This window comes from Pan troglodytes, chromosome 20 (genome assembly GCF_028858775.2).
Source record: "Pan troglodytes isolate AG18354 chromosome 20, NHGRI_mPanTro3-v2.0_pri, whole genome shotgun sequence".
Lineage (NCBI taxonomy): Eukaryota > Metazoa > Chordata > Mammalia > Primates > Hominidae > Pan > Pan troglodytes.
This window is the reverse complement of record NC_072418.2, coordinates 56,223,843-56,250,326: the sequence shown is the minus strand read 5'-3', so window position 1 is coordinate 56,250,326 and position 26,484 is coordinate 56,223,843. Positions and strand designations below refer to the sequence as shown.

At 43.6% G+C, this 26,484-nt stretch overlaps 1 protein-coding gene and 1 pseudogene across 1 annotated transcript; both read right to left on the bottom strand.

The window, feature by feature from the left end:
- Positions 1–9,899: 9,899 nt before the first annotated feature.
- On the bottom strand, positions 9,900–11,100 carry LOC134809022 (putative zinc finger protein 137; annotated as a pseudogene).
- Positions 11,101–11,144: 44 nt separating this feature from the next.
- Positions 11,145–25,769, bottom strand: LOC748741 (zinc finger protein 765-like). Its single transcript, XM_054672608.2, is given in 7 exon segments — positions 11,145–11,389; positions 11,392–11,805; positions 11,808–11,971; positions 11,973–13,221; positions 18,711–18,837; positions 22,851–22,938; positions 25,697–25,769. Coding segments are annotated over 6 exon segments (2,067 nt in total). The 5' UTR covers positions 22,866–22,938; positions 25,697–25,769; the 3' UTR covers positions 11,145–11,291.
- Positions 25,770–26,484: the final 715 nt, after the last annotated feature.

The window sequence follows — 26,484 nt, the reverse complement described above, 5'->3', positions numbered from 1 at the left end:
ATCTCAGTAAATAGAACATACAACCAGGTTTTACACTGAGACATTCCATTCCCAGGGACGAGCAGCAGACAGATGCCTTCCTCTTATCTTAACTGCAAAGAGGCCTTCCTCTTTCACTACTCCTCCTCAGCACAGACCCTTTATGGGTGTCGGGGTGGGGGATGGTCAGGTCTTTCCCTTCCCACGAGGCCATATCTCAGGCTATCACATGGGGAGAAACCTTGGACAATACCTGGTTTTCCTAGGCAGAGGTCCCTGTGGCCTTCCACAGTGTATTGTGTCCCCGGGTACTCGAGACTGGAGAATGGTGATGACTTTTACCAAGCATACTGCCTTCAAGCACTTTTTAAACAAAGCACACCCTGCACAGCCCTAAATCCATTAAACCTTGAGTCAACACAGCATACGTCTCTGCAATGACAGGGTTGGGGCTGGGGTTACAGATTAACAGCATTTCAAGGCAGAGGAATTTTTCTTAGTACAGAACAAAATGGAGTCTCTTATGTCTACTTCTTTCTACATAGACACAGTAAGAGTCTGATCTCTCCTTCTTTTCCCCACAATTTTCAGTTCATATACTCATCAATTAATGAATACATAAATTGAGTAAAACAATAAGTGTTGAGGTGAGTTTTGTAAAAGGTGTTAATATAGAATATATATAAAAAATTAAATCTGTAAGGCGTGGAATCTTGTGCATTTGATAAACTGAAATGGTAGATTTGGATTTGATTACATTTATTTATTTATATTTTATTTTTTGAGATAGATACTTGCTCTGTCAGCAGGCTGGAGTGCAGTGGTGCGATCTTGGCTTACCGCAACTTCTGACTCCCTGGTTTAAGCATTTCTCCTGCCTCAGCCTCCTGAGTAGCTGGGATTACAGGCATGCGCCACCACGCCAAGCTAATTTTTGTATTTTTAGTACAGATGGGGATTCACCATGTTGGCCAGGGTGGTCTCGATCTCCTGACCTCGTGATCTGCCCGCCTCGGTCTCCCAAAGTGCTGGGATTACAGGCATGAGCCACTGCACCCGGCCACATTTATTTATTTATTTATTTATTTATTTTATTATTATTTTTGAGACGGAATCTGGCTGTGTTGCCCAGGCTGGAGTGCAGTGGCATGGTCTCGGCTCACCACAACCTTCGCCTTCCTGGGTTCAAGAAATTCTCCCTGCTTCATCCTCTCAACTAGCTGGGATTACAGGCGCCTGCCACCATGCCCAGGTAATCTTTTGTAGTTTTAGTGGAGATGGGGTTTCGCCATGTTGGCCAGGCTGGTCTCGAACTCCTGACCTCAGGTGATCCACTCGCCTCGGCCTCCTAAAGTGCTGGGATTACAGGTGTGAGCCACTGCCCCAGCCACATTTATTTATTTTTAATTGGCCAATAATTGTGTCTATTTAGGGGATATAATGGGATGTTTTGATCTCTGTATACATTGTAGAAAGATTCAATCAAGCTAATTAACGTATGCATCACCTCACCAACTTACCGAATTGTTGTGATCAGAACCGGATATTAGACTTTCTTTTAAGCCAGACAACAGCATTACAATTCAAGACTGACAACTGCTATCTAAAACTGATTATTAAAACTTTCCTGTTCCCTAAATGTTGCCTTCCTAACTTCAAGACTGAAAACAGTCTCACCATAATCAACAGACTCCTTATGTTTTCAATAGAGAAACAATGACTCTCCATTTAGCCCTTCAAAGAGGAGACTTTGAGATAACATTTCTAGCCCCAGAACTGCCACTTGAGGGTGTGGATTCTGCACAGAATTAGGTAATTCTTGTAGATTTATCCCAATCATTTCCAGTATGTGGGTCATAAGGGCATACTTCTAATTATCCTGAAAACTCTTTCTATGATTTGTGTAAAGTAGGCTGAACCACAGATAGATTTTAGAATTCCAGTCTTCAAGCACCTTAAAACCCAGGTTTCATTATCATGTGGATTAAACACCAAAAAATCATTATTATTGAAGGATTAAACTAAACTACCTTAGGAGCTATCAGGGACTGGTATAAGGTCTACAGTCCCAACTCTCTTTCCTGGCTCAGCTCATGCCTCAGGAATTATTCCTCCTTCCTGTGTGGCTTTGACATTAAACTAGTTTCAAACCCCTAAGATTCGCTTTTCTTGATGTGATCACTTATCTGGACTTCTTTTTTTTTTTTTCTCCCAAAACGAAGTTTCGCTCTTATGCCCAGGCTGGAGTGAAGTAGAGTGATCTCGGCTCACAGCAACCTCCGCCCCCCAGGTTCTAGCGATTCTCCTGTCTCAGCCTCCAGAGTAGCTGGGATTACAGGGGCCCACCACTAAGCCCGGCTAATTTTTGTATTTTTAGTACAGATGGGTTTTGCCATGTTGGGCAGGCTGGTCTCCAACTCCTGACCTCAGGTGATCCACCGCCCCCCCCACCATTGGCCTCCCAAAGTGTTAGGATTATGGGCATGAGCCCCGATGCCCGGCCATATCTGGACTTCTTATATACCTCCTTCTATTCCATACTCTACCTGTCAAAGTGAAGTATAAAACAGTCACCTCACCCATCCTTCTGTCTGGATGGTGAGCTCAGTGTGCTGGTCATGCCAGTCAGTATTATATGAGAGGGCAGCAGCCAGGCTGCTAGATATGGGATTGTGGTTCTGTGTACTCACCTGCTGTCACAACCCCAATGATCATTTTACCTGTCGCAGCTATGACAGTGCAGTCCTAGGATGCTACTATATTTTTATTTATTTATTTAGAGATGGAGTCTCACTCTGTCACCCAGGCTGGAATGCAGTGGCCCGAATAGCTGGGACTACAGGCACCCGCCACCACGCCCGGCTAATTTTTTCTATTTTCAGTAGAGAAGGGGTTTCACCATGTTAGCCAGGATGGTCTCGATCTCCTGACCTCGTGATCCTCCCCCCTTGGCCTCCCAAAGTGCTGGGATTACAGGCTTGAGTCACCGTGCCCAGCCAGGACACTATTATATTTTTAAAACTTTATTTCCCTGTTATAATTACAAAGAAAACATGTACTAATTCCTGGGTAGCATCTCCAAAGGGATTTGAGAGTGTCTGGGGAGATTCTTTCTTCTCCTTGATCCCTGGAGGCAGAGAGGGTCTCACAAGAAGGAAGCAGGAAATACTGAGGTCTGGTACATCAGGGACTGAACACACACTACGTATGTCTCAGTGGATTCTCTGCCTCCCTGAGAAGTCTTTCCACCCAAAGTAGATTTCCTTATAATATTTAGACCTTTGATCTTTTAAGTTATATGCAGATAAATGGAATCAGGCAAAGTACCTAAGAAGGATTTTGAAAGACATGAAAGGAAGTAAAAGGAAGAACATGAAGCCGTTAGTTTACATTAGACATTTTTGAACTCCCACTCTGCTTTCCACGAAATAGACCTAAAGAGAGATATATTCTTCGACCCAGCAATCTCATTACAGGATATATGCCTAAAGGAATATAAATTGTTCTACTGTAAAGATGCATGCATGTGTATGTTCGTTGCAGCACTATTCACAATAGCAAACATGAAGTCAACCAAAATCCCCATCACCCATGGACTGGATAAAGAAAATGTGGTACCTATACACCATGGAATACTATGCAGCCATAAAAAAGAACGAGATCATGTCCTTTGCAGGGACATGGATGGAGCTGGAGGCCATTTTCCTTAGCAAAGTAACACAGGAACACAAACCCAAATGCCACATGTTCTCACTTATAAGAGGGAGGTAAATGATGAGAAGACAGATACATAGAGGGGAACAACACACACTGGGGCCTATTGAAGGGCATAGGGTGGGAGAAGGGAGAGGATCAGGAAATACGATTCGTGGGCACTAGAATTTATATCCTGGTGATGAAGTGATCTGTACAACAAACTCCCATGACACACGTTTACCTACGTAACAGACCTGCGCATGTACCCCTGAACTTAAAAGTCTTTTAAAAATGAAAGAAACCTGGTCGGGCATAGTGGCTCACGCCTGTAATCCTAGCACTTTGGGAGGCCTAGGTAGGCAGATCACCTGAGGTCAAGAGTTAGGGACCGGCCTGGCCAACATGGTGAAACCTCGTCTCTACCAAAAAGACAAAAATTAGCTGGACGTGGTGGTGCGCGCCTGTAATCCCAGCTACCTGGAAGGCTGAGAGAGGAGAATTGCTCGAACCTGCGAGGCAGAGGTTGCAGTGAGCCGAGATCACAACACTGCTCCCCAGCCTGGGCTACAGAGCGAGACTTGGTCTCAGAAAAAAAAAAAAAGAAAAGAAATCAATGGACACGTGAGCACAACTGAATACCAAATAATATAGAAATTTCATAGAAACGTAGAGTTTACCAATATTTAAATATATATTACTATATAATTATATTGATGTATAGTTAATTATATTGATGTATAGTTATATAACTATGTAAAAGAGTATTACAAATACAGTTTATCAATATATAGTATACAAATTTCTCTTAACAGAAATATCCCAGATGGTAATAATTTTCTAGCTAGATTGACAAATTATTTTCTCAGTGCAAAAAAGTTTACTGGTCCTATAATGTTGTAGGCAGGTGTCCAACTCCTGGTGCTACTCCGGTGTTTATGTTATGTTACCTGCAAAAAGGAATTTGTCTGGTAATTTATTAATGAATGAAGGCTACTAGTCATTTGAATTTTATTTTATTTTTTGAGACTGAGTTTCGCTCTGTCGGCCAGGTAGGAGTGCATTGGTGCGATCTCGGCTCACTGCATCCTCTGCCTCTCGCGTTCAAGTGATCCTCCTACCTCAGCCTCCTGAGTAGGTGGGATTAAAGGCACCCGCCACCATGCCTGGCCTCATTTGACTTTGAAAGAAAAAACTGTGTGTAATGCCAGCATTTTGAAAGGCCAAGGTGGGTGGATCACTTGAGGTCAGGAGTTCAAGACCAGCCTGGCCAACATGGTGAAACCCCCATCTCTACTAAAAATATAAAAATTAGCCAGCACGGTGGTGCACGCCTGTAATCCCAGCTACTCGGGGGGCTGAGGCAGGAGAATCACTTTAACCCGGGAGGCAGAGGTTGCAGTGAGCAGAGAAGGCACCACTGCACTGCAGCCTGGTTGACAGAGCCAGACTCAGTCTCAAAAACAAAAAGCAAAAAACAAAAAAAAACAAAACAAAAGAAAGTTATCCTGGATTATCTGGGTGGGTCCTATGTGTCCTTGAAGCAGAAATATATGTCAGAGAGATGCAATAGTGGAGGAAGTCAGGACTCAGGAGCACGAGAGTGATTTCACATGCTGTATTTTGAAAATATGGGAACCAAGAGAAAGAAATGAATTCTGACAACAATCTGAATGAGCTTAGAAGAGAATTCTGCCCCCACAGTCTCAAGAGTCGATCCCATGGCTTTGACCTTGATTTTGGCCTGGTGAGACTAGACAGAGTACCCAGAAAAACCTGACACACTTTTCATCTGTGAACTGTGAGAAAATAAATGAGTGCTGTAGTAAACTGCTGGCTATACTGTGGTAATTCATAATAGAAAATTAATACACACCTCAACAAACGTAATAAAATATTTAAACACTAAAATAAAAAGTAGTCATTTATATCTAGACATAATTTTCACCAGTTTGAGGTGTATCCTTCTGCCTACACAATTTCATAGAATATCTAAAATTGCATCTGAAATCACATACAACATATATATGTATATACACACCATTCAGATATTCTGTTCACTATTAAATATTTAAATATATATTTGCAGAGTTACATTTCTGTCTAATTCAATAGCTTTCACCAATCAGTGATGTTTTCTTTTTCTTTTTCTTTTCTTTTTTTTTTTCGAGATGGAGTTTCACTCTTGTTGCCCAGGCTGGAGTGCAATGGCGTGATTTCCGCTTACCCCAACTTCTGCCAACTGGCTTCAAGTGATTCTCCTGCCTCAGCCTCTGGAGAAGCTGGGATTACAGGCATGTGCCACCATGCCAGGCTAATTGTACTTTTAGTAGAGACGAGTTTCACCATGTTGGTCAGGCTGGTCTCAAACTCCCGACCTCAGGTGATCTGCCTGCCTCAACCTCCCAAAGTGCTGGGATTACAGGTGTGAGCCACTGTGCGTGGCCAATCAGTGATGTTTTCATACCAGTTGCAATAGATCTACGCATTTTTTAAAATGCCACATCAGATTCCATGGTGACTGTGAATAAACCATGTCATTGCAGCACTCCCTGTTTACACATTGACAGAGCTGAGTGTGTCCATCTGTGCCCTGCCAGAGCACACATCACACCATGTGGATCACACTGATTGAGCACCTGTGGTGACCTGTGTGGTCCTTGGATAGAGGATTATTGGACCATGGCGACTGCACATTCTCCCCAAGACAGACAACTGATAACAGACCTTAGAATAGCCATAAAATGCCACATCCCGACAAATGCGCACCCAGGTAACTCCACCCAGTACTGCCTTCTCTAGGCCCCTGTCATCCCGTAGAAGGCCAGAAAAGAATGGGATTTGCAAGAAAGTCTATAAGGTAGTTTTCACTGGGAGCCCACAGTTTGTGGAGGGAAATGGGAACTGCTTTATATGGGCTTTTCCCCGGGGGTGGGGGTGGTGTGTGTGTGTGTGTGTGTGTGTGTGTGTGTGTGTGTGTGGTGGGGAGGGTCAGTCCATCCTATATCCCCACTGCTGTAGGAAAATGTGGGGGCATCTCTGGGAAGGCACCTGAAGACAGAGTAGAAACTCACATATTGCTCTCCATGTAGCAACTTATCATACCTGATTCTCCCCTGTGGCAAAGGATTTTTATATCATATGATATTTGCTGCAAGTTTCTTTTTTTTTTTTTTTTTGAGATGGAGTCTCACTCTGTCGCCCAGGTTGGAGTGCAGTAGCGCGATCTCGGCTCACTGCAACTTCCGCCTCCCGGGTTCAAGCGATTCTCCTGCCTCAGCCTCCCGAGTAGCTGGGATGACAGGCATGTGCCACCGTGCCTTGCCAAGTTTTGTGTTTTTAGTAGAGACGGGATATCTCCATGTTAGTCAGGCTGGTCTCAAAGTCCCAACCTCAGGTGATCCGCCCGCCTCAGCCTCCCAACGTGGTGGGATTAGCGGCATGAGCCACCGTGCCCGGCCTCTATGTAGCCTTTTTTTTTTTTTTTTTTTTTTTTTGTCTTTCTAGCTATCTTGTTTAAGAATAAAATGGAAGGCAGGTTTGTCTGCTGCAGTTCCCAGCTTGACTTTTCTCTTTGGCTTAGTAATTTTTATTTTCCTTTCACAAGCTTGTGGCAGACATAATGCTTTGACACACTGACATTGTTTTATGTAGATTTTTCCAATATAGTAAAGTCCAAGGGTCTGTCGTGAACTGGGTTACAGGAGACGAGAAGATTCCCAGGAGACTCCTGGTCTCAGCCAATCCTCTCACCTCAGCCTCCCAAAGTGAAAGGATCACAGGTGTGATCCACTGACCCAGTGGAGTTAAAAAAAAAAAAAAAACCTAAAAAGCAATACAGAAACTAAGGTACTCTATGCAATTACATCATTTGACTTTTTTTTAAATGAAAAGCCTCACATATTTATTACTGAACCCAGACAACCAACATGTTCATAACAGATTCAGAGAGAAAAAATATATTCCCAATAAAACATGTCCAACTCTCCAGATAGTGGTGACATTTTCAGCTTGATATGGTAACGTGATTATGATGCTCAGACAGCATAAATATGTGTGCCATCTCACGTGCAATTCCTTATAGACCCAGCTTCATTCTTCTCCAATGTCTCCTTTTAAAGTTGTACCTGATTTTATTACCAGTTTTCATCTGAATCCACTGGGGAATGGAACGATTTTGCTTTTGTTTCTTGGCCAGGAATCGCTTAATCCTGAGCCTTATAGATCTGGTGAGAGGCAGAGTCAAGTACACACCACAAGGGGAGAGAGGAAGAGAAGAGGCTTGACATCTTTTTTTTTTTCTTTTTGAGACAAAGTTTCGCTCTTGTTGCGCAGGCTGGAGTGCAATGGCGCCATCTCGGCTCACTGCAACCTCTGCCTCTGAGGTTCAAGTGATTCTCCGGCTTCAGCCTTCCCAGTAAACTGGGATTACTGCCATCTGCCATCATACCCAGTTAATTTTTGTATTTTTAGTACAGACGGGGTTTCACCATGTTAACCAGCCTGTTCTCAAACTCCTGACTACTATTTCTGCTGTTACCTGTCAGTCCTCTTCATTGCAACACAAACAAGGTTAATTTTTTTTTTGTAAAACTGACGTGGGCCAGGTGCAGTGGCTCATGCCTGTAATCCCAGCACTTTGGGAGGCTGAGGCGGGTGGATCACGAGGTCAGGAGTTCAAGACCAGCCTGGCCAATATGGTGAAACCCCATCTCTACTAAAAATACAAAAATTAGCAGGGTGTGGTGACACTGCATCTGATCTCATCATAAATCTGATGTTTCTTTTTGTTTCAATTTTAGCAGAATTTATTTTACTTTGATAGAGTCTCTTTTCAAACTTATGTCTTATCCTTCTGAGTACCTTCGACTACAGCCTGTTCAGACATGTTATAACAGACTTGTACCAGTTTAATTTGGTGCAAAAACTATGAAATTCATGCACAATTTTCTCATAATATGTATTTTTCCATGAACTTCATCAAGATCCCTTGTACTAGAAAACTGTATTCAAGAGGATGTAAAAAGGATTGTAGATACTCAAGTGCCACTTATTTCTGGGATGCAAGGATGGTTCAACATATTCAAGCAAATCAATGTGATATGCCACTTGAACAGAATGAAAGATGAAAACCACATCATCTTAATAGAGGGAGAAAAAGCATTTCACAAAATTCAAAATCCAGTCATCATAGAAATCCTAAACAAAATAGATAGAAAGGAAATTTACCTAAACAGTAGAAAGACCATCCATGAAATGACCAATGAGTGAATAATCAAGTAGGGAAAATGGAATGCCTTTCCTGGAGGATCTCACATGATGCAAGAGTGCTCTCACCCCTTCTATTCAATCAATACTGCCTGCCCTAGCTAGAGCAATTAAATAGCAGAAGAAATCAAACTCATTGAAATCAGAAAGAAAGAAGTAAAATTATATTTGTTTGTAGACAACATGATCTTCTGTGTAGAAAATCACAAAGAGTCAACCAAAATACTACTGGAACTAAGGAACATATTCAGTGGATTTGCACAATACAGTATCAGCACCAAAAATTAGTTGAATTTCCATGCTTTTAACAATAAACAACTTTAAAAGAAAATTTTAAAACACTTCCATTGGCTGGAGAACTTAAAGTAAGAAATACTTAGAAATAAACGTAAAAAGGTCAGAAGTTTTTACCTTGAAATCTACAAACATTGATCAAAATGATTAGAAACATAGAGCTACAACCCATACTGATGGTTTGGAAAAGTTAATATTGTTAAGTGATTATATAACCCAATGTGATTTAGATTCAACACGGTACCCATAAAAATCCTTATCACTGGGGCTGGGCGCAGTCGCTCACGCCTGTAATCCTAGCACTTTGGGAGGCCGAGGTGGGTGGATCATCTGAGGCTGGGAGTTCAAGACCAGCCTAACCAACATGGAGAAACCCCATCTCTACTAAAAATACAAAATTAGCTGGGCGTGGTGGCTCATGCCTGTAATCCTAGCTACTCTGGAGGCTGAGGCAGGAGAATTGCTTGAACCTGGGAGGCGGAGGTTGTAGTGAGCTGGGATCGCTCCATTGCAGTCCAGCCTGGGCAACAAGAGTGAAACTCCATCTCAAAAAAAAAAAAAATCCCTATCAGTTTTTGTTAAAGAAACAAAAAACAGGCTGGGAAAATGGCTCACGTCTGTTGGCCAGGCTGACCTCAAACTCCTGAACTCCAGTGATCTACCCGTGCTGGCCTCCCAAAGTGCTCAGATTACAGGTGTGAGCCACTGTGCCCGGCCCAGTCCTCTTAACATAAACACTTTAATGTCAATTAAGGCTTCAACTCAATGTTAAGTCAAGTCAAACTCAAGTCAATGCTGAACTGACTCTAGTGTCAATTAATGCTTGATGGTTTGCTATACACATTGTATTTGGAACAACTATCTCCAAAATGAATTTTCTGATATCCTGCAAGCAGTGAGCTCAGACTGAAGACTTTGGCACACTGATGACATTTATAAGATTTCTGTCCAGTATGCATTCTCTGATGTCTAGTGAGGTGTGAATGTGAATTAAAGGCTTTGCCGCAATCATCACACTTGTGAGGTTTCTCTCCTGTATGAATTCTCCTATGTTTTGCATAGAATGAAGCTTGACTGAGACCTTGTCACAATCATGACATTTGTAAGGTTTCTCTCCAGTACGAGTTCGCCGATGAACTGCAAGTTATGAACAATGTCTGAAAAATTTGCCAAATTTATTAAACTAGTATGATCTCTTTTCATTATGGATTCTCCAAAGATTCGCAATGGTTGTAGTGTAACTGAAGACTTCGTGACAATCATTACATAAGTAAAGTTTCCCTACACCATGGATTGCCTGATGGTAAACAAGTGTTGACTGCCCACTAAAGACCTGTCACACTCATTACACTGGTAAGCTTTCTCTCCAATGTGAATTCTAGGATGTTGTCCCAGGTGCGAATTATGCCTGAAAGCCTTGTCACAAACTCTTACATTTTTATGCTATCTCTCCAGTATGAATTCTCCTGTGTCTTTCAAGGTTTGAGTGCGACTGAAAACTTGGTGACGTTCTTCACATATGTAAGCTTTCTCTCCAGTATGAATTCTCCTGTCTTTCGAGGCTTGATTTGCGACTGTAAACTTTGTCACATGCTTCACATTTGTAACGTTTATCTCCAGTATGAATTCTATGATGATGTGCAAGCTTTGCTTTTTGATTTAAAACCTTGCCACGTTCATTACACTGCTAAGGTTTCTCTCTAGTATGAATTCTATGACTATCAAGGTTTGATTTGAATCTGAAAGCTTCATCACATTCTTCACATTTGTAAGGTTTCTAATACGACTTCACCCATGAACTGCAAAGGTATGAAGGATGTCTGAAAAATTTTCTGCATTTATCACACTTGTAAGGTCTCTCTTCATTATGGATTCTCCAATGATTTGCAATAGTTGTAGCATTACTCAAGACTTGGTGACAATCATTACATTTGTAAAATGCTGACTGCCCATGAAAGGTTTTTCTACACTCATTATCCTTGTAAGGTACCTCTCCAGTATGAAGTCTACGATGGTGCGTAAGGTATGACTTCAGACTAAAGGTCTTGCCACACTCACTACACTTTTAAGGTACCTCTCCAGTATGGTCTATGATGGCATGTAAGGTATGAGTTCTGACTAAAGGTCTTGCCACACTCATTACATTTGTAAGGTATCCTCCAGTATGAAGTCTACGATGGCGTGTAAGGTATGAGTTCTGACTAAAGGTCTTGCCACACTCATTACACTTGTATGGTTTCTCTCCAGTATGAATTCTCCTTTGTCTTTCAAGGTTTGATTTGAAATGGAAAACTTTGTCAAATTCTTCACATTTGTGAGGTTTCTCTCCAGTATGAAGTCTATGATGGCATGTAAGGGATGAGGTCTGGCTGAAGGTCTTGCCACACTCATTACACCTGTAAGGTTTCTCACCAGTGTGAATTCTCCTATGTCTTTCAAGGTTGGATTTGAAACAGAAAGCTTCTTCACATTCTTCACATTTGTAAGGTTTCTCTCCACTATGAAGTTTACGATGGTACACAAAGGATGACGTATGACTCAAGGTCTTGCCACACTCATTACACTTGTAAGATTCTCTTCAGTACGAATTTTCTGATGTATTTCAAGGTTTGATTTGAAATTGTAAGCTTTGTCAAGTTCTTCATATTTGTAAGGTTTCTCTCCACTATGAAGCCTACGATGGCATGTAAGGGTTAACTCCTGATTGAAGGTCTTACCACACTCATTACACGTGTAGTTTCTCTCCGGTATAAATTCTCCTATGTCTTTCAAGGTTTGATTTGAAACTGTAAGCTTTGTCACATTCTTCACATTTGTAAGGTTTCTCTCCACTATGAAGTCTACAAATGTTAAGGGTTAACTGCTGATTGAAGGTCTTGCCACACTCATTACACTTGTAAGGTTTCTCTTCAGTATGAAGTCTACGATGGTATGTAAGAGATGACTTGTGACTAAAGGTCTTGCCACACTCATTACACTTGTAAGGTTTCTCTCCAGTATGAACTCTATGATGGCATGTAAAATGTGACTTCCGACTAAAGGTCTTGCCACACTCATTACACTTGTAAGGTTTCTCTCCAGTATGAAGCCTACGATGGCATGTAAGGTACGACTTCTGACTAAAGGTCTTGCCACACTCATTACACTTGTACGGTTTCTCTCCAGTATGAATTCTCCTATGTATTTGAAGCTTTGATTTGAAATGGAAAGCTTTGTCACATTCTTCACATTTGTAAGGTTTCTCTCCAGTATGAAGTCTACGATGGCATGTTAGGTAATATGTCTGACTGAAGGTCTTGCCACACTCATTACACTTGTAAGGTTTCTCACCAGTGTGACATCTACGATGGCGTGCAACGTATCGCTTCGAATTAAAGACCTTGCCACATATATCACATTTATATTGTTTCTCTCCTAAATGGATTAACTGATGTTTCCTTAAGAGTGAGCTACAATTATAGGCTTTGCCACTGTCATTGCATTGGAAAGATTTTTCTCTCATATGTACTTCCTGTTTTTGTGTGAATAATGAAGAATTCAGGAAATTATTCCCATAGTCATTAGAAATATGGGTTTCAGGCCTACAAGAAATTCTTTGGGCTGTTGAAACCAAGGAAGCATCGTGGATAGACTTCACAACTTGATTATCAATTTTCTCTTCAGTGTGAAATATGTGCAGTTCAGGCAGATGCAAATGAAAGCTGAATCCAAGCTGATATTTAACAGGCTTGTTTCCAGCATAATTTTGATCATATCGCTCTGTACTACCTGTCAACTTTTTGATTTTTGTCATGAGTGCTTCATGGCCATTTCTTTCATCTTCTTGCCACTGAAACTCAATGTCATGAATATCTTTATCAATATCCTGGAAACAAAAATCTCCATTGTGATGACTTTCATGTCTTTGAGATGTCCCTGCATGGAACACTTCTCTATTGCCTTGTGCTGTTGACGAGAACTCCTTCATCATGCATTTGGAAGAGATATCTAAAAAGTATACACACCAAAAGGTTTCAAATTAAGTATAGATGGTAAATAATGCTGAAATGTGTAAATATGACACAAAAAACAATACTTATTTTAAACTTTCCAAACATGACCCTCAAAGTTTAGGAACAGAAAAGCATAAGATTCTTTAACAAATAAAGGGTGATTACATGTGCTTCAAATTATTTTTACGGAAGTCTATTTCCAATATCGTGACAAAACACTGACAGGGCACAAAAACGTGTAGCCTAAAGTAAGGAATATTTTTCCATTGTGACCCTAAAGTGTCTAACAGTTTGTAAAAAACATATCACTGTCACATCAATGAAAAGTATATATTCTTCATATTTACAGCATATTTACTGTATACAAATAGATGCTAAACGACCACATGATGTACTGTGTTGGAAAATAATCCACAACAAGATCATGTCAGGATAACCAAAATCAAAGGAAATTCTGTATTGTCAAACAATCATAGCACTGAGAAGATAAGAAAAGATTACAAAATGTAATTTTTCATCTTTTTAGTCCCACATTTTTAGTCCCACGTACTCATGGGACTCACGAGGCACAAGAATCGTTTGAACCCAAGAGGCAGAGGTTGCAGTGAGCTGAGACTGTGCCACTGTACTTCAGCCTGGGTGACAAAGTGAGATTCCATCTTCAAAAAAAATGTTAATACAATGTTTTTCTGAATAACTGTCATAAAATTACCTATATCCTTGCAGAAAAGGCACGTTTTGACATTTTTAAACAAATTTTTTATTTTTATATTTTTGAGATGAAGTTTCACTCTGTCACAACCGCCTGGAGTTCAATGGCCCGATCTCAGCTCACTGCAACCTCCACCTTTTGGGTTCAAGCCATTCTCCTGCCTCAGCCTCCTGAGTACCTGTGATTACAGGCACATACTACCACGTTTGGCTAATTTTTGTATTTTTAGTAGAGATAGGGTTTCAACATGTTGGCCAGGCTGGCCTCGAACTTATGACCTCAAGTGATCCAGCCACCTCAGCTTCCCAAAGTCCTGGGATTGCAGGCGTGAGCCACAGGGTCTGGTGGCACTGTGTGACATTAACTAGTGGACTGTGTCAGTTATATTGCATACCACATACCGAAAAGCCTCATGTACAATCATAAAAATTTATTAGTAAAATATTGTAACCCATAAAACCAGGAAGCAAAGAATAAGTACATTTATACAACATGCAAAATTCTAAACAATTCCCTGTTAAGAAAAATGCCACAACTTCTACTTGCCACCAGCACACAATATAAGAACTGAAATACATGTTAAGATCACTACCTTCTGACTTATGAGGTCAAAAAAATACACAGCATTATAAGGAGTAAGAATTGACTAACGGCTGGACACGGTGGCTCAGGTCTGTAATCCCAGCACTTTGGGAGGCTGAGGTGGGCAGATCATGAGGTGAGGAGTTCAAGAGTAGCCTGGCCAACATGGTGAAATCCCCACTCTACTAAAAATACAAAAAGATTAGCTGGGCATGGTGGCGGGTGCCTGTAATCTCAGCTACTTGGAAGGCTGAGGCAGGAGAATCATTTGAACCCAGGAGGTGGAGGTTGTAGTGAGCCGAGATTGCACCATTGCACTCCAGCTGAGTGACAGAGTGAGATTTCATCTCCAAAAAAAAAAAAAAAAATTGACTAACGGTGTCAGAGGGTGCAATTATGATGTCACAACTACATTTATGAAACAGCCAGGCAATACTGCAATTATATATATATATATACACACACACACACACACACACATACATATATATGCATTGTTGGTATTAATTATCTAGTTCACTATGCACAAAATATAAAACATAGAATGTGTACTGGGAAAATTTTTAAACTGAGATCAGTGAAAACATTTTATAAATCAAATCATACAATAAAAACATAAACAATATGATGCAGCCTCCCTGGTCTGAATGTTCATATTGGCCAAAAGCCATGTTCAGAGTTCTTATTCTCCAAAAGGATGTTCTGCAGATGGGGCCTTTGAGACAATTTGGTCACAGGTGTTGACTACTCGTGAATAGGACCTGTGCTTTCATAAAGAGAGATATTAAAGAGCTCGTTGCCTGTTCCTGTTTCCACCATGTCAGGACACGGCAGGAAGATGGCTGGGCTAAACCATGAAGAATGCTCTCACCAGGAACCAATTTGGCTGGCACCTTGCTCTTGGATTTCCCACTTTCCAAATTCATGAGAAATAAATTTCTGTGTCTGAAGCCTCCCAGTTCAAGCTATTTCTCTTTTTGTTTGTGTTTGAGACTGAGTCACACGTTATCACCCATGCTGGAGTGTAGTGGCATGATTCTCCCACCTCAGCCCGGAGTCTTACTTTGTTGCCTGGACTGGAGTGTAGTGGGTCAATCTTGGCTCACTGCAACCTCCACCTCCCGGGTTCTAGTGATTCTCCTACCTCGGCCTCTCGAGTACTTGGGATAACAGCCGTGCACCACCACGCTCAGCTAATTTTTGTATTTTTAGTAGAGACGGGGTTTCACCATGTTGGCCAGGCTGGTCTTGAACTCCTGACCTCAGGTGATCTGCCCTTCTTGGCCTCCCAAAGTGCTGGGATAACTGGCTTGAGCCACCGTGCCCGGCCAAATTCTTGTATTTAGTAGATGTGAGGTTTCACCACGTTGGCAAGACTGGTCTCAAACTCCTGACTTCAAGCGATCTGCCCACCTTGGCATCCCAAACTGTTGGGATTAGAGGTGTGAGCCACCTCGGGTGGCCAGTCTAAGCTATTTCTGACAGTGAAATGACTGAGGCAGGAACAGGAGCATCTCATCATCAACATCACTGAAGGCTGACAAATCTGATTAAACAAAGGAAGTTTAGAGCCTGTACCATAAATCTTGCAATACTTGAAGCCATCTATAGCAATTACATGTTTTAAAAACTTTGAGGCTGGCCAGGCATGGTGGTTCACGCCTGTAATCCCAGCACTTTGGGAGGCTGAGGCAAGAGGATCACGAGGTCAGGAGATGAAGAACATCCTGGCTAACAGGGTGAAACCCCATTTCTACACAAACACACACACACACACAAATTAGCCAGGTGTGGTGGCATGTGCCTGTAGTCCCAGCTACTTGGGAGACTGAAGTAGGAGAATCACTTGAACCTGGGAGGCAGAGGCTGCAGTTAGCCAAGATCGCACCACTGCACTCCAGCCTGGGTGACAGACCGAGACTCCGTCTTAAAAAGAAAAAAAGAAAGAAATGAAAGAATTCTAAAGAGTATCTCCAACCCACAAATATATATAAAGTTCTCCAGTAAAGGTAAATAAAAAGACAGGCCGGGCACGGTGGTTCACACCTATAATCCCAGTAGTTTAGGAGGCCGAGGTTGGTGGATCACTTTAGGGCAGGGGTTCGGGACCAGCCTGACCAAAAAGGAGAAAGCCTGTGTCTATTAAAATACAAAATTAGCTAGGTGTGGTGGCACATGTCTGTAATCCCAGCTACTCAGGACACTGAGGCAGGAGAATTGCTTGAACATGGGAGTTGGAGGTTGGAGTGACCCGAGATTGTACCATTGCACTCCATCATGGGCGACAAGAACAAAACTTCATCTCATCAACAAAGAAATAAATAAATGAATAGGCAAATAACAGGACACATACAGAAACTGGTATAAGTATACCTTCTCTAGATAATTCAACTTTTTTTCTGTTATTTAGAAGAAAAAAGCATGAAAAAACACTACATATATGTTAATGCGAATGCAACATACAGAGAAATAATTCTGACATAAATACAGAGTTCTAGTAGAGAAAGAGTGGCTTTTGCAGGTTATGGAATTTTGTTGTTGTTTTTTTTTTTTTTTTGAGACAGAGTCTCGTGCTGTCACCCAGGCTGGACTGCAGTGGCACAATCTCGGCTCACTTCACCCTCCACCTCCAGGGTTCAAGTGACTCTCCTGCATTAGACTCTTGAGTAGCAGGATTACAGGCGCCCACCACAGTGTCCGGCTAATTTTTGTGTTTTAGTAGAGACGGAGTTTCGCCATGTTAGGCAGGCTGGTTTTGAACTCCTGACCTCAGGTGATTTGCCTGCCTCGGCCTCCCGAAGTGCTGGGATTATAGGTGTGAGCCACTGGGGCACAAAAATTGTTTGAGCCTGAAAGGCGGAGCTGGCTGCGGTGAGCCAAGATCGTACCATTGAACTGTAGCCTTGGGGACAGAGTAAGACTCCATCATAAACAAACAAACAAACAAAAGTCAATGAGTCAAAGCATGTCTACACAAAAAAGCAAATAAACACAAAAAGTAGTAAATGAGAAATGAAGAACAAAAAAACCTACAATAAATACAGATAATATGTAACAGAATCACAAGGGTAAGGTCTTCTCCATCAGTAATACTTCAACTGTAAGTATTTAATCTGCACTCAGAAGGCAAAGACTGGCTGAATCAACAGGAATCAACTACATGTTATCTACAAGAGACTCACAGAGTCAGCCTTAAGGACACACATATGAAATTTTTTTTTCTTTTTTTTTTTGAGACAGAGTCCCGCTCTGTCGCCAGTCCGGAGTGCAGTGGCAATCTTGGCTCACTGCAACCTCTGACTCCCGGGTTCATGTGATTTTGTTGTCTCAGCCTGGATTACAGGCACGTGCCACCACACCCGGCTAATTTTTGTATTTTTAGTAGAGAGGGGGTTTCACCCTGTTGGCCAGGGTGGTCTTGATCTCCTGACCTCGTGATCCACCCACCTCAGCCTCCCAAAGTGCTGGGATTACAGGTGTGAGCCACCATGCCCAGCCGCACATATGCAAAAATTTTTAAAATAAAAGCCAATAATTAGGTATGGGGTTTGGCGCCTGTAATCCCAGCTACTCGGGAGACTGAGGAGGATCTCTGGAGCCCAGGAGATCAGGATGAATTTCAACAACACAGCAAGACCCTGTCTGGAAAAAAAACAAACTAAAAAAGTTGCCCGACATGGTTGCATGCACCTGTACCAGCTACCAGGGGAGGCTCAGGTGGGACAATCACTTGAGCCCAGGAATTCAAGATTGCAGTGAGCCATGATCACACCATTGTACTCCACCCGGGCTGACAGAGAGAGACACTTTATCTAAAAACAAGAGAAAATATGGGCCGGGCACGGTGGCTTATGCCTGTAGTCTCAGCACTTTGGGAGGCCGAGGTGTGTGGATCACGAGGTCAGGATTTCCAGGCCATCCTGGCTAACATGGTGAAACTCCGTCTCTAGTAAAAAATAGTACAAAAAATTAGCCAGGCATGTTGGTGGGCGCCTGTAGTCCCAGCTACTTGGGAGGCTGAGGTAGGAGAATGGCGTGAACCCGGGAGGTGGAGCTGGCCGTGAGCCGAGATCATGCCACAGCACTCCAGCCTGGGCGACAGAGCGAGACTCCATCTCAAAAAAAAAAAAAAAGGAGAGAAAATACAAAGATACGCAAGGGCACATCCCCAGGAGGGAAGTCATCCTCACCCAGGGAGACCAGGTTCCTATAATTCTCCAACATCACATCCCTGTATAGAGTCCTCTGAGCAGGGTCCAGGCATTTCCACTCCTCCTGAGAGAATTCTATGGCCACGTCCCTGAATGTCAATAGACCCTGAAATGAAAACACATTTTAACCAAATGGTTATGGGAGGAGTTCTTATCTTTACAGAAAATGAGAAGAGGAGAGAGGGGAAAGCATGGATTTAAATGCAGTGAATATTCTAACAAATCTGAGTAAGGGATTTTTCACCGCATTTTGTCTTCCCAGTTGTGTTTTACTAAAGTTCTTTTTTTTTTTTAAAGGTGGAGTCTCACTCTGTTGCCCAGCCTGGAGTGCAATGGCACAGTCTCTGCTCAATGCAACCTCCAAGTCCCAGGATCAAACGATTCTCCTGCCTTAGCCTCCTGAGTAGCTGAAATTATAGGCACGTGCCACCACAACCAGTTAATTTTTGTATTTTTAGCAGAAATGGGGTTTCACCATATTGGTCAGTTTGGTCTCAAACTCCTCATCTCCTGATCTGCCTGACTCAGCCTCTCAAAGTGCTGGAATTACATGCATGATCCACCGTGCCCGGCCCAGAAACGTTCTTTTTTTATTTTTATTTTTTGGAGACGGAGTCTCGCTCTGTCGCCCAGGCTGGAGTGCAGTGGCGCGATCTCAGCTCACTCCAAGTTCTGCCTCCCGGGTTCATGCCATTCTCCTGCCTCAGCTTCCCGAGTAGCTGGGACTACAGGCACCCGCCACCACACCCGGCTAATTTTTTGTATTTTTAGTAGAGACGGGGTTTCACCGTGTTAGCCAGGATGGTCTCGATCTCCTGACCTCTTGATCCGCCAGCCTCGGCCTCCCAAAGTGCTGGGATTACCGTGCAGACACCGTGCCCGGCCCAGAAACATTGACACACCAAGTGACATTCAGTATCTAGATGAAGCAGAGTATGAGTGATGTCTTCAGAGATGACAACGTTCACAGTGAAAGATGAGAAACTAAAATCTGGCTGGGCGCAGTGGCACATGCCTGTTATCCCAGCTACCTGGGAGGCTGATGCAGGAGAATTGCTTGATCCCAGGATGCAGAGGTTGCAATGATCCGAAATCGCACCACTGCACTACAGTCTGGGCAACAGATACTCCATCTCCAAAAAAAAAAAAAAAATTAGCGAATTAGCGAGGCATGGTGGCAGGCACCTGTGGTTCCCAGCTACTTGGGAGCCTGAGGTAGGAGGATGGCTTGAGCCTCAGGGTGGAGGTTTCAGTGAGCTAAGATCGTGCCACTGTGCTCCAGCCTGGGCAACACAGTAAGACCCAGTCTCAAAACAAAAGAAAATATATGAAAACTAGATTACTCAAAGTATGAAAATCCATTTTATGTATGTGTGTATACATATATATGTCAACAAATAATGAAACCTACACAGACTCACAAAAAACTAGATGTTAATACAAAGGGTTGTCATTTTCCCCAGATTTTCAAAATGGAAAAGTTGTTCAAAATATATATATTTGTGCATGTGTATATGTATGTATATGTATATGTGTGTGTGTATATTGTGTGTGTGGGTGTGTATACATATAAAGGCTTTAAAAATATAAAAAATAGCAAGTTTTGTTGAACTGAAGAGGAATCTCATCTTGCTGCAAAAGGATACATTGGCGGTTGGGGGCAGGGGGGAATCTTGTCAGATCTAAGAAAACAGGAAATGCCTCATCCTAGAGGAAGCAATCACCCTTTCAACTGCCTGACCTGGAGGAATCTTCAGATATCTGTAGTAACGCGGGTGTGCACAGAGGCAGCCACTATGGCACTCTTTATACAGGGAAAAGTTGCAAAGGCCCATTTGTCATTCAGCCAATTTCCAATGCAGATGTCAAAGAGCAAGCTATCCACGTTTACTAACATGAGAACATGTAAATTTTCACAACTAGCAGGATCAAATATCAAAGTAAAATATTTACTGGAGCACAAAGAAAACAACAGACACTGGCGTCTACTTGAGGGTGGAGGGTGGGAGGAAGGAGAGGAGCAGAAAAAATAACTATTGGGGGCCAGATGCGGTGGCTCATGCCTGTAATCCCACCACTTTGAGTGGCCGAGGCAGGCAGATCAAATGTCAGGAGTTCAAGATCAGCCTGGCCCACATGGTGAAACCCTGTCTCTACTAAAAATACAAAAATTATCAAGGCATGGTAGCAGGCCCCTGTAATTTCAGGTACTCAGGAGGCTGAGGCAGGAGAATCACTTGAACCCGGGAGGCAGAGGTTGCAGTGAATTGAGATCATGCCATTATACTCCAGCCTGGACAAAAAGAGCAAAACTCAGTCTCAAAAAAATAAATAAATAAAAAATAACTATTGGGTATGGGGCTTAACACCAGAGTGATGAAATAACCTGAACAAGAAACCCCGATGACCCTAGTTTACCTATGTAAGAAACCTGAACATGTGGCCCCAAACCTAAAATTTTTTTTTTTTTTTTTTTGAGATGGAGTCTTGCTCTGTGCCCAGGCTGGGGTGCAGTGGCACAATCTCAGCTCACTGCAGTGTCTGCTTCCCAGGTTCAAGTGATTCTCCTGCCTCAGCTTCCCGAGTAGCTGGGATTAGGGGCACATGCCATCACGCCAGGCTAATTTTTGTAAAACAGTTATTTTTCAATTTACTGAATAATTTTTTCTAAAGTCTCATATGATGCAGAAATACATGTGTATGAGACTTGCTCTGACGCCTGGCACAGAACTGACAGTGGCGACTCCCCAGTGAGTTTGGAAGGAGGGTGGAGGATGCAACAGGGAAGGGAGTTGCCTGATGGCAAAGGGTATAAGCTGCAGCTTTGCTTGGAGTTTTACCACAAAACAAATATATTCACTATGTGATGTTTAAATAGAAAAATATATATTTTGGGGACTGTTGTGGGGTGGGAGAGAGGGGAGGGATAGCATTAGGAGATAACCTAATGCTAAATGATGAGTTAGTGGGTGCAGCACACCAGCATGGCACATGTATACACATGTAACTAACCTGCACATTGTGCACATGTACCCTAAAACTTAAAGTATAATAATAATTTTTTAAAAAAGAAAAATATATATTTAATAATAATCATTGGGGCTGGGCATGGGGGCTTATACCTGTAATCCCAGCACTCCAGGAAGCTGAGGCAGGCAGATCACCTGAAGTCAGTAGTTTGAGACCAGCCTGGCCAACATGGTGATACTCGTCACTAATAAAAATACAACAAAATTAGCTGGGCGTGGTGACGCACGCCTATAATCCCAGCTACTCGGGAGGCTGACGCAGGAGAATCACTTGAACCCGGAAGGTGGAGGTTGCTGTGAGCCAAGATCATGCCACTGCACTTCAGCCTGGGCGACAAAGCAAGACTTCATATATGTGAAATATAATAATATTATCATAATATAATAATACTGATAATAAAAATTATAACCAAAACACCTGTTTCACAAGCCTCTCCACAGGAACACCACAGTCTCCATGAGCTTAATGTGTTAAGAATGGTTTAATGAATCTCCTGCTATTATTCAGGTTGATTTCCTATTCTTAAAATAAAGATGGAATAAAACATCTTGTATCATTCATGTCTGTGTATGAACTTTCCATTCTAATTAGTAAGATAGTTGGAGTCAGAAACACAGTAACTCACTCAATTACCTAAAAATGTAGTATAAAATCAGGCAGAAAACATTGCTCCATATTGGTCACCTTTTCTAGAATTTACCACGTACTTTGTGCATATTAATACATGACTTCCATTGGCAGTTGCTCTAATCCTGGTCTACAGAGAGCTGACAGAGCATCCAGATGTAGCCCCTGAACAATCCCTGCTGCCCAACAGCACTGACACCACGGGACCCTCACCCCATCTCCATCCATGTCTGGGTGTGAGCCCTTCCCAGGACCATGCCCAGTGCAGCCTCTTCCCAAGTTCATGTCACTGGATCATGGGAGATGGAATCTAAGCAAGATAAGAGGGAATGAGGAAGGCATGGGTGAGTGCGAGCAAACCTGTCAGGCAGGATGCTTCAGACTCAGAGAAGATTCCAAACGCCAAGGTCAGCATTTCTGAAAGGAAGGAGACAGAACAATCCCCCGAGAATATCATCTCACCTGAGGAAGAGCCATCCCTGACTCCTTTGCTTTCCTCTTCCTCTTCCAGGTTTCTTCCTCACGTACCAAGAGTCTTTAGAAGTCAATCCTGAATGTTAGAAACATGTTGTTTATTGCTCAGAATCAACACATCCCCTCCCTGTAACACAACAACACATACAAAGGAGACCTCATCCTGAGGACATACGGTCCCCTATGCTGCCGACCACACCAGGGACAATAAACTCCTACAGGAAAACTCCCACTCCCCTCCCGGAGAAGCCCACACACACGCTGCAGCAGTGGGGAGCTGGGGTGGGATGAGCTCCCCTTCAGGGCACAGACCCAGGCCTGACCAAACCACATGCAGAGGCTGGGTGCGGTGGCTCACGCCTGTCATCCCAGCACTCTGGGAGGCCGAGGTGCGTAGATCTCTTGAGCTCAGGTTTGAGACCGGCCTGGGCAACATGGTGAAACCCCATCTCTACCAAAAATACAAAAACTTAGCCAGGCATGGTTGTGCACGTCTGTGTGTCTGTGGTCCCAGTTACTTAGGAGGCTGAGGTGTGAGGATGGCTTGAGCTCAGGAGTTCGAGACCAGCCTGGCCAACATGATGAAACCCTGTCTCTACTAAAAATTCAAAAATTGAGCCGGGCACACTTAAGTTTACACGCTTAACCGCATCATAAAGTTGCAAGCAGTACTTGGAATCATCACTAATGAAACAGCAAATGCATTAGACTTACTGGCCCAGCAAGCCACAAAAATGAGAAATGCCATCTACCAAAATAGATTAGCTTTCGACTACCTCCTAGCCCAGGAAGGAGGAGTATGTAGAAAGTTTAATCTAACTAATTGCTGCCTAGAAATCGATGACAATAGGAAGGCTGTTATAGAAATAACTGCAAGAATAAAAAAATTATCCCATGTTCCAGTCCAGACTTAGACAAAGTAGACTCCCGAGTCCCTCTTTAGAGGCTGGTTTTCCTCCTTCACTAGATTCAAAACCTTAATAGGAGTGGTTCTAGAAATACTAAGAATTGGTTTAATACTCCCTTGCCTTACCTCTCCTTGTTAAGAACGTTCAATCAACTATAGAAGCAATTGTGACTAGGCAGACTACCACTCAGCTAATAGCTCCATATAAATATCAGCCTGTGCCTAAAGAAGAAAACCTGCTCTTTCATGAAGAATCCAGTAATAGTGGTGCTTTCTATTAAAATCTTATTTATAAAAAGCAGCAAAGGGAGAAAACTGAGGCAGAAATTTAAATAATCAATATGCATTCATTCACTCCAAAAAACTAACAGGCAAGGCAAGGGTTAAAAAGAAAAGAAGAACAAGTTTTCCTCTGCCTAGCAAGCTCACTTCAAGGACAGTTATAAGATAACGCTTTTTGTGCAGTTGAAGCCAAAGGAATGAGCTCCAGACAACCCCACTTTAGAACAAGAGTGAAGAAAAAAAAGTCTGTATTTAGCTGTTCTTGTTTTTCTTTCAATGCAGCTACAAGACCACGAGCTATGCAAGGCCACAAGTTATGCTATGCTATAGATTATGTGACCAATCATTACATGATTAACTGCTGTTATTTTGCTTCTGTAAGCCTGCTTATAAAAACCCCACTCTGTCTTTGTTGAAATGCTCAGCTTTTCAGATGTAAATCCACTGAGCCGGTGCGTACCTTAAATAAACATCGTTCTGTCTCCCGCATACCGGTCTCTCTAGTACTTAGTTTCCCGCAACACCATCTCTGCGCCTCCTTTGCTCTCCCTGTTAAATTCTCTCTTCCCTGTTATACCCCCCTGTCCCCACTCTCTGGTACCCCAGATCCCCAGGTGTCCTCCCTGCTGTGCTTCTCCCTCTGTTCTCCTTGCCACCAGCACCACTCTGCTCTGCCTGCCCTGGCTCCAAATCCCTCCTCCTCTCCCTCACCCTGATGAGCCTCCCTCTCTGCTGTCCCTCTCCCTACCTTGCTCTCTGTCCTTCATCTCTCTGTACATCCAGCTTTTCTCTACATTTCTCCAGTTGCTTTTCTCCTCCTTTTTTTTTTTTTTCCCCCCACATTTGCTGTGTCTGGCAAATCCCTCACCCATCCTCTACTTTGCCATCTGTTATGAGTCTTTTTTATTCTTCTTTTCTGTCTCAGGTTTTCTACTGCTCTACGTCTGTCTCCTGATCCCTTTAGCCTACACAAGCACCGGAGGCTTTGGATAAGACACGGGAGGGTTTGGAGCAAAACGCCTGCATCCCGGGGGAGCGCATTTTCCAGGGGCTGGAGCTGGGCAGGCAAGAACACCCCGTGTCACAGGACAGGCCCCAGGCACCTCCCTAACTCGGGCTCAGGGAAAGCAGTGACTGTGGAGGCGAACCTGGGGAGCAGCAGGGCCCGCAAAAGGAGGGAGGCGGCGGCGCGACGGCGCCTTAAGACAAGGGTGGGGTCTGCAGGGTCCCAGGACCAGACAGAGGACGCGGCCTCCTTGGGGCGGGGGCCGCCGCGCTGCGCTGCGCTCCAGCTGCCAACGAGGGCGAGACTGGGAGGCGCTCAGGGCGGGAATTCACCTCTCGGGTGAGGACTTTAAAAAGCGCGGGACGGGAGGAGTCACAAAAAGTTTCAGAGCAGGAAAACTACGTGATAAAAAGTGTATACATTGCCCTATAGCAGAAACACCCGGGACGGGACCAGCCTCAGGGCGACCTTAAACCCAAATGGAAGCGACCCCCGGACTCTCACGGGGTCGTCTCAACTTGCTCTGGGTGAAGGAAGACGGCTGAGAATTTCCAGGTTAGTGGAGACCCCACGCCCCAGGTACAGAAGCGCCAGGGACCTGGGAAGCACAGACTTAATACAAAACAGAGCGAAACTCACCCGCGGCGGTGGGACAGTCACTCCACACGGTCCGCTTCCGGGTCTGCGCGAAGCTGCGCGCGCAGGAAAGAAGCCAGGCCTGGGCGGGACCCGCGAGGAGGTGGGCGGGGCCTGGGCGAGGTAGGGGCGGGGCAGAGAGACTTTACCCTATAGAACCGACAGAGGGCGGGGCTGTGGCGGAACCTGTGAGTGTCTCAGCCTGGCTCCCAGGGCCTCTGTTTTCGGGTTTTGGAGGCGAGACCGGCCAGGAAGGCTGAGGCATGATTCAAAAGCCCTGGAATTGTCTGGAACGGGGATGCAAACTGGAATGTAAAATGCAAAGCCCTGCCTGGATGGAACGTACGATTTCATGCTGACAGCCCACAGAACAGAATAGAAATCCTCTCCCTTTCTAGTCTCCGTTCACTTGGGAGGGAGAGTCCACCCTGTGCTCAGCTGCAGAGACTTCCCTAGGGCCACCGCCTGGGATGTGGGACGGAATGCTCAGGCCAGCGAGGAGTGAGGTCACCACCTGCCGGATAAACACAGCAGGGATGTGGGCGCGGGCGCGGGAGCCTGAGGTCCCAGTTACTCAGGAAGCAGCGGCGGGAGGATCGCTGAGCCTGGGGGTCCAGGCCAGCCTGGGCGACAATGTAACACCCCCTCCCGCAGGGCTCCCTTCCTTGTCTCTCTTTCTCTCCTTTTTTTCCTTTTTTTTTTTTTAACGTTTTAAAATAAGAGTTTGATTGTGTGAGATAGGGATCTAACAGTATTCTTTTCCATGTGGATATCCAGTTAGTTGCCTCAGC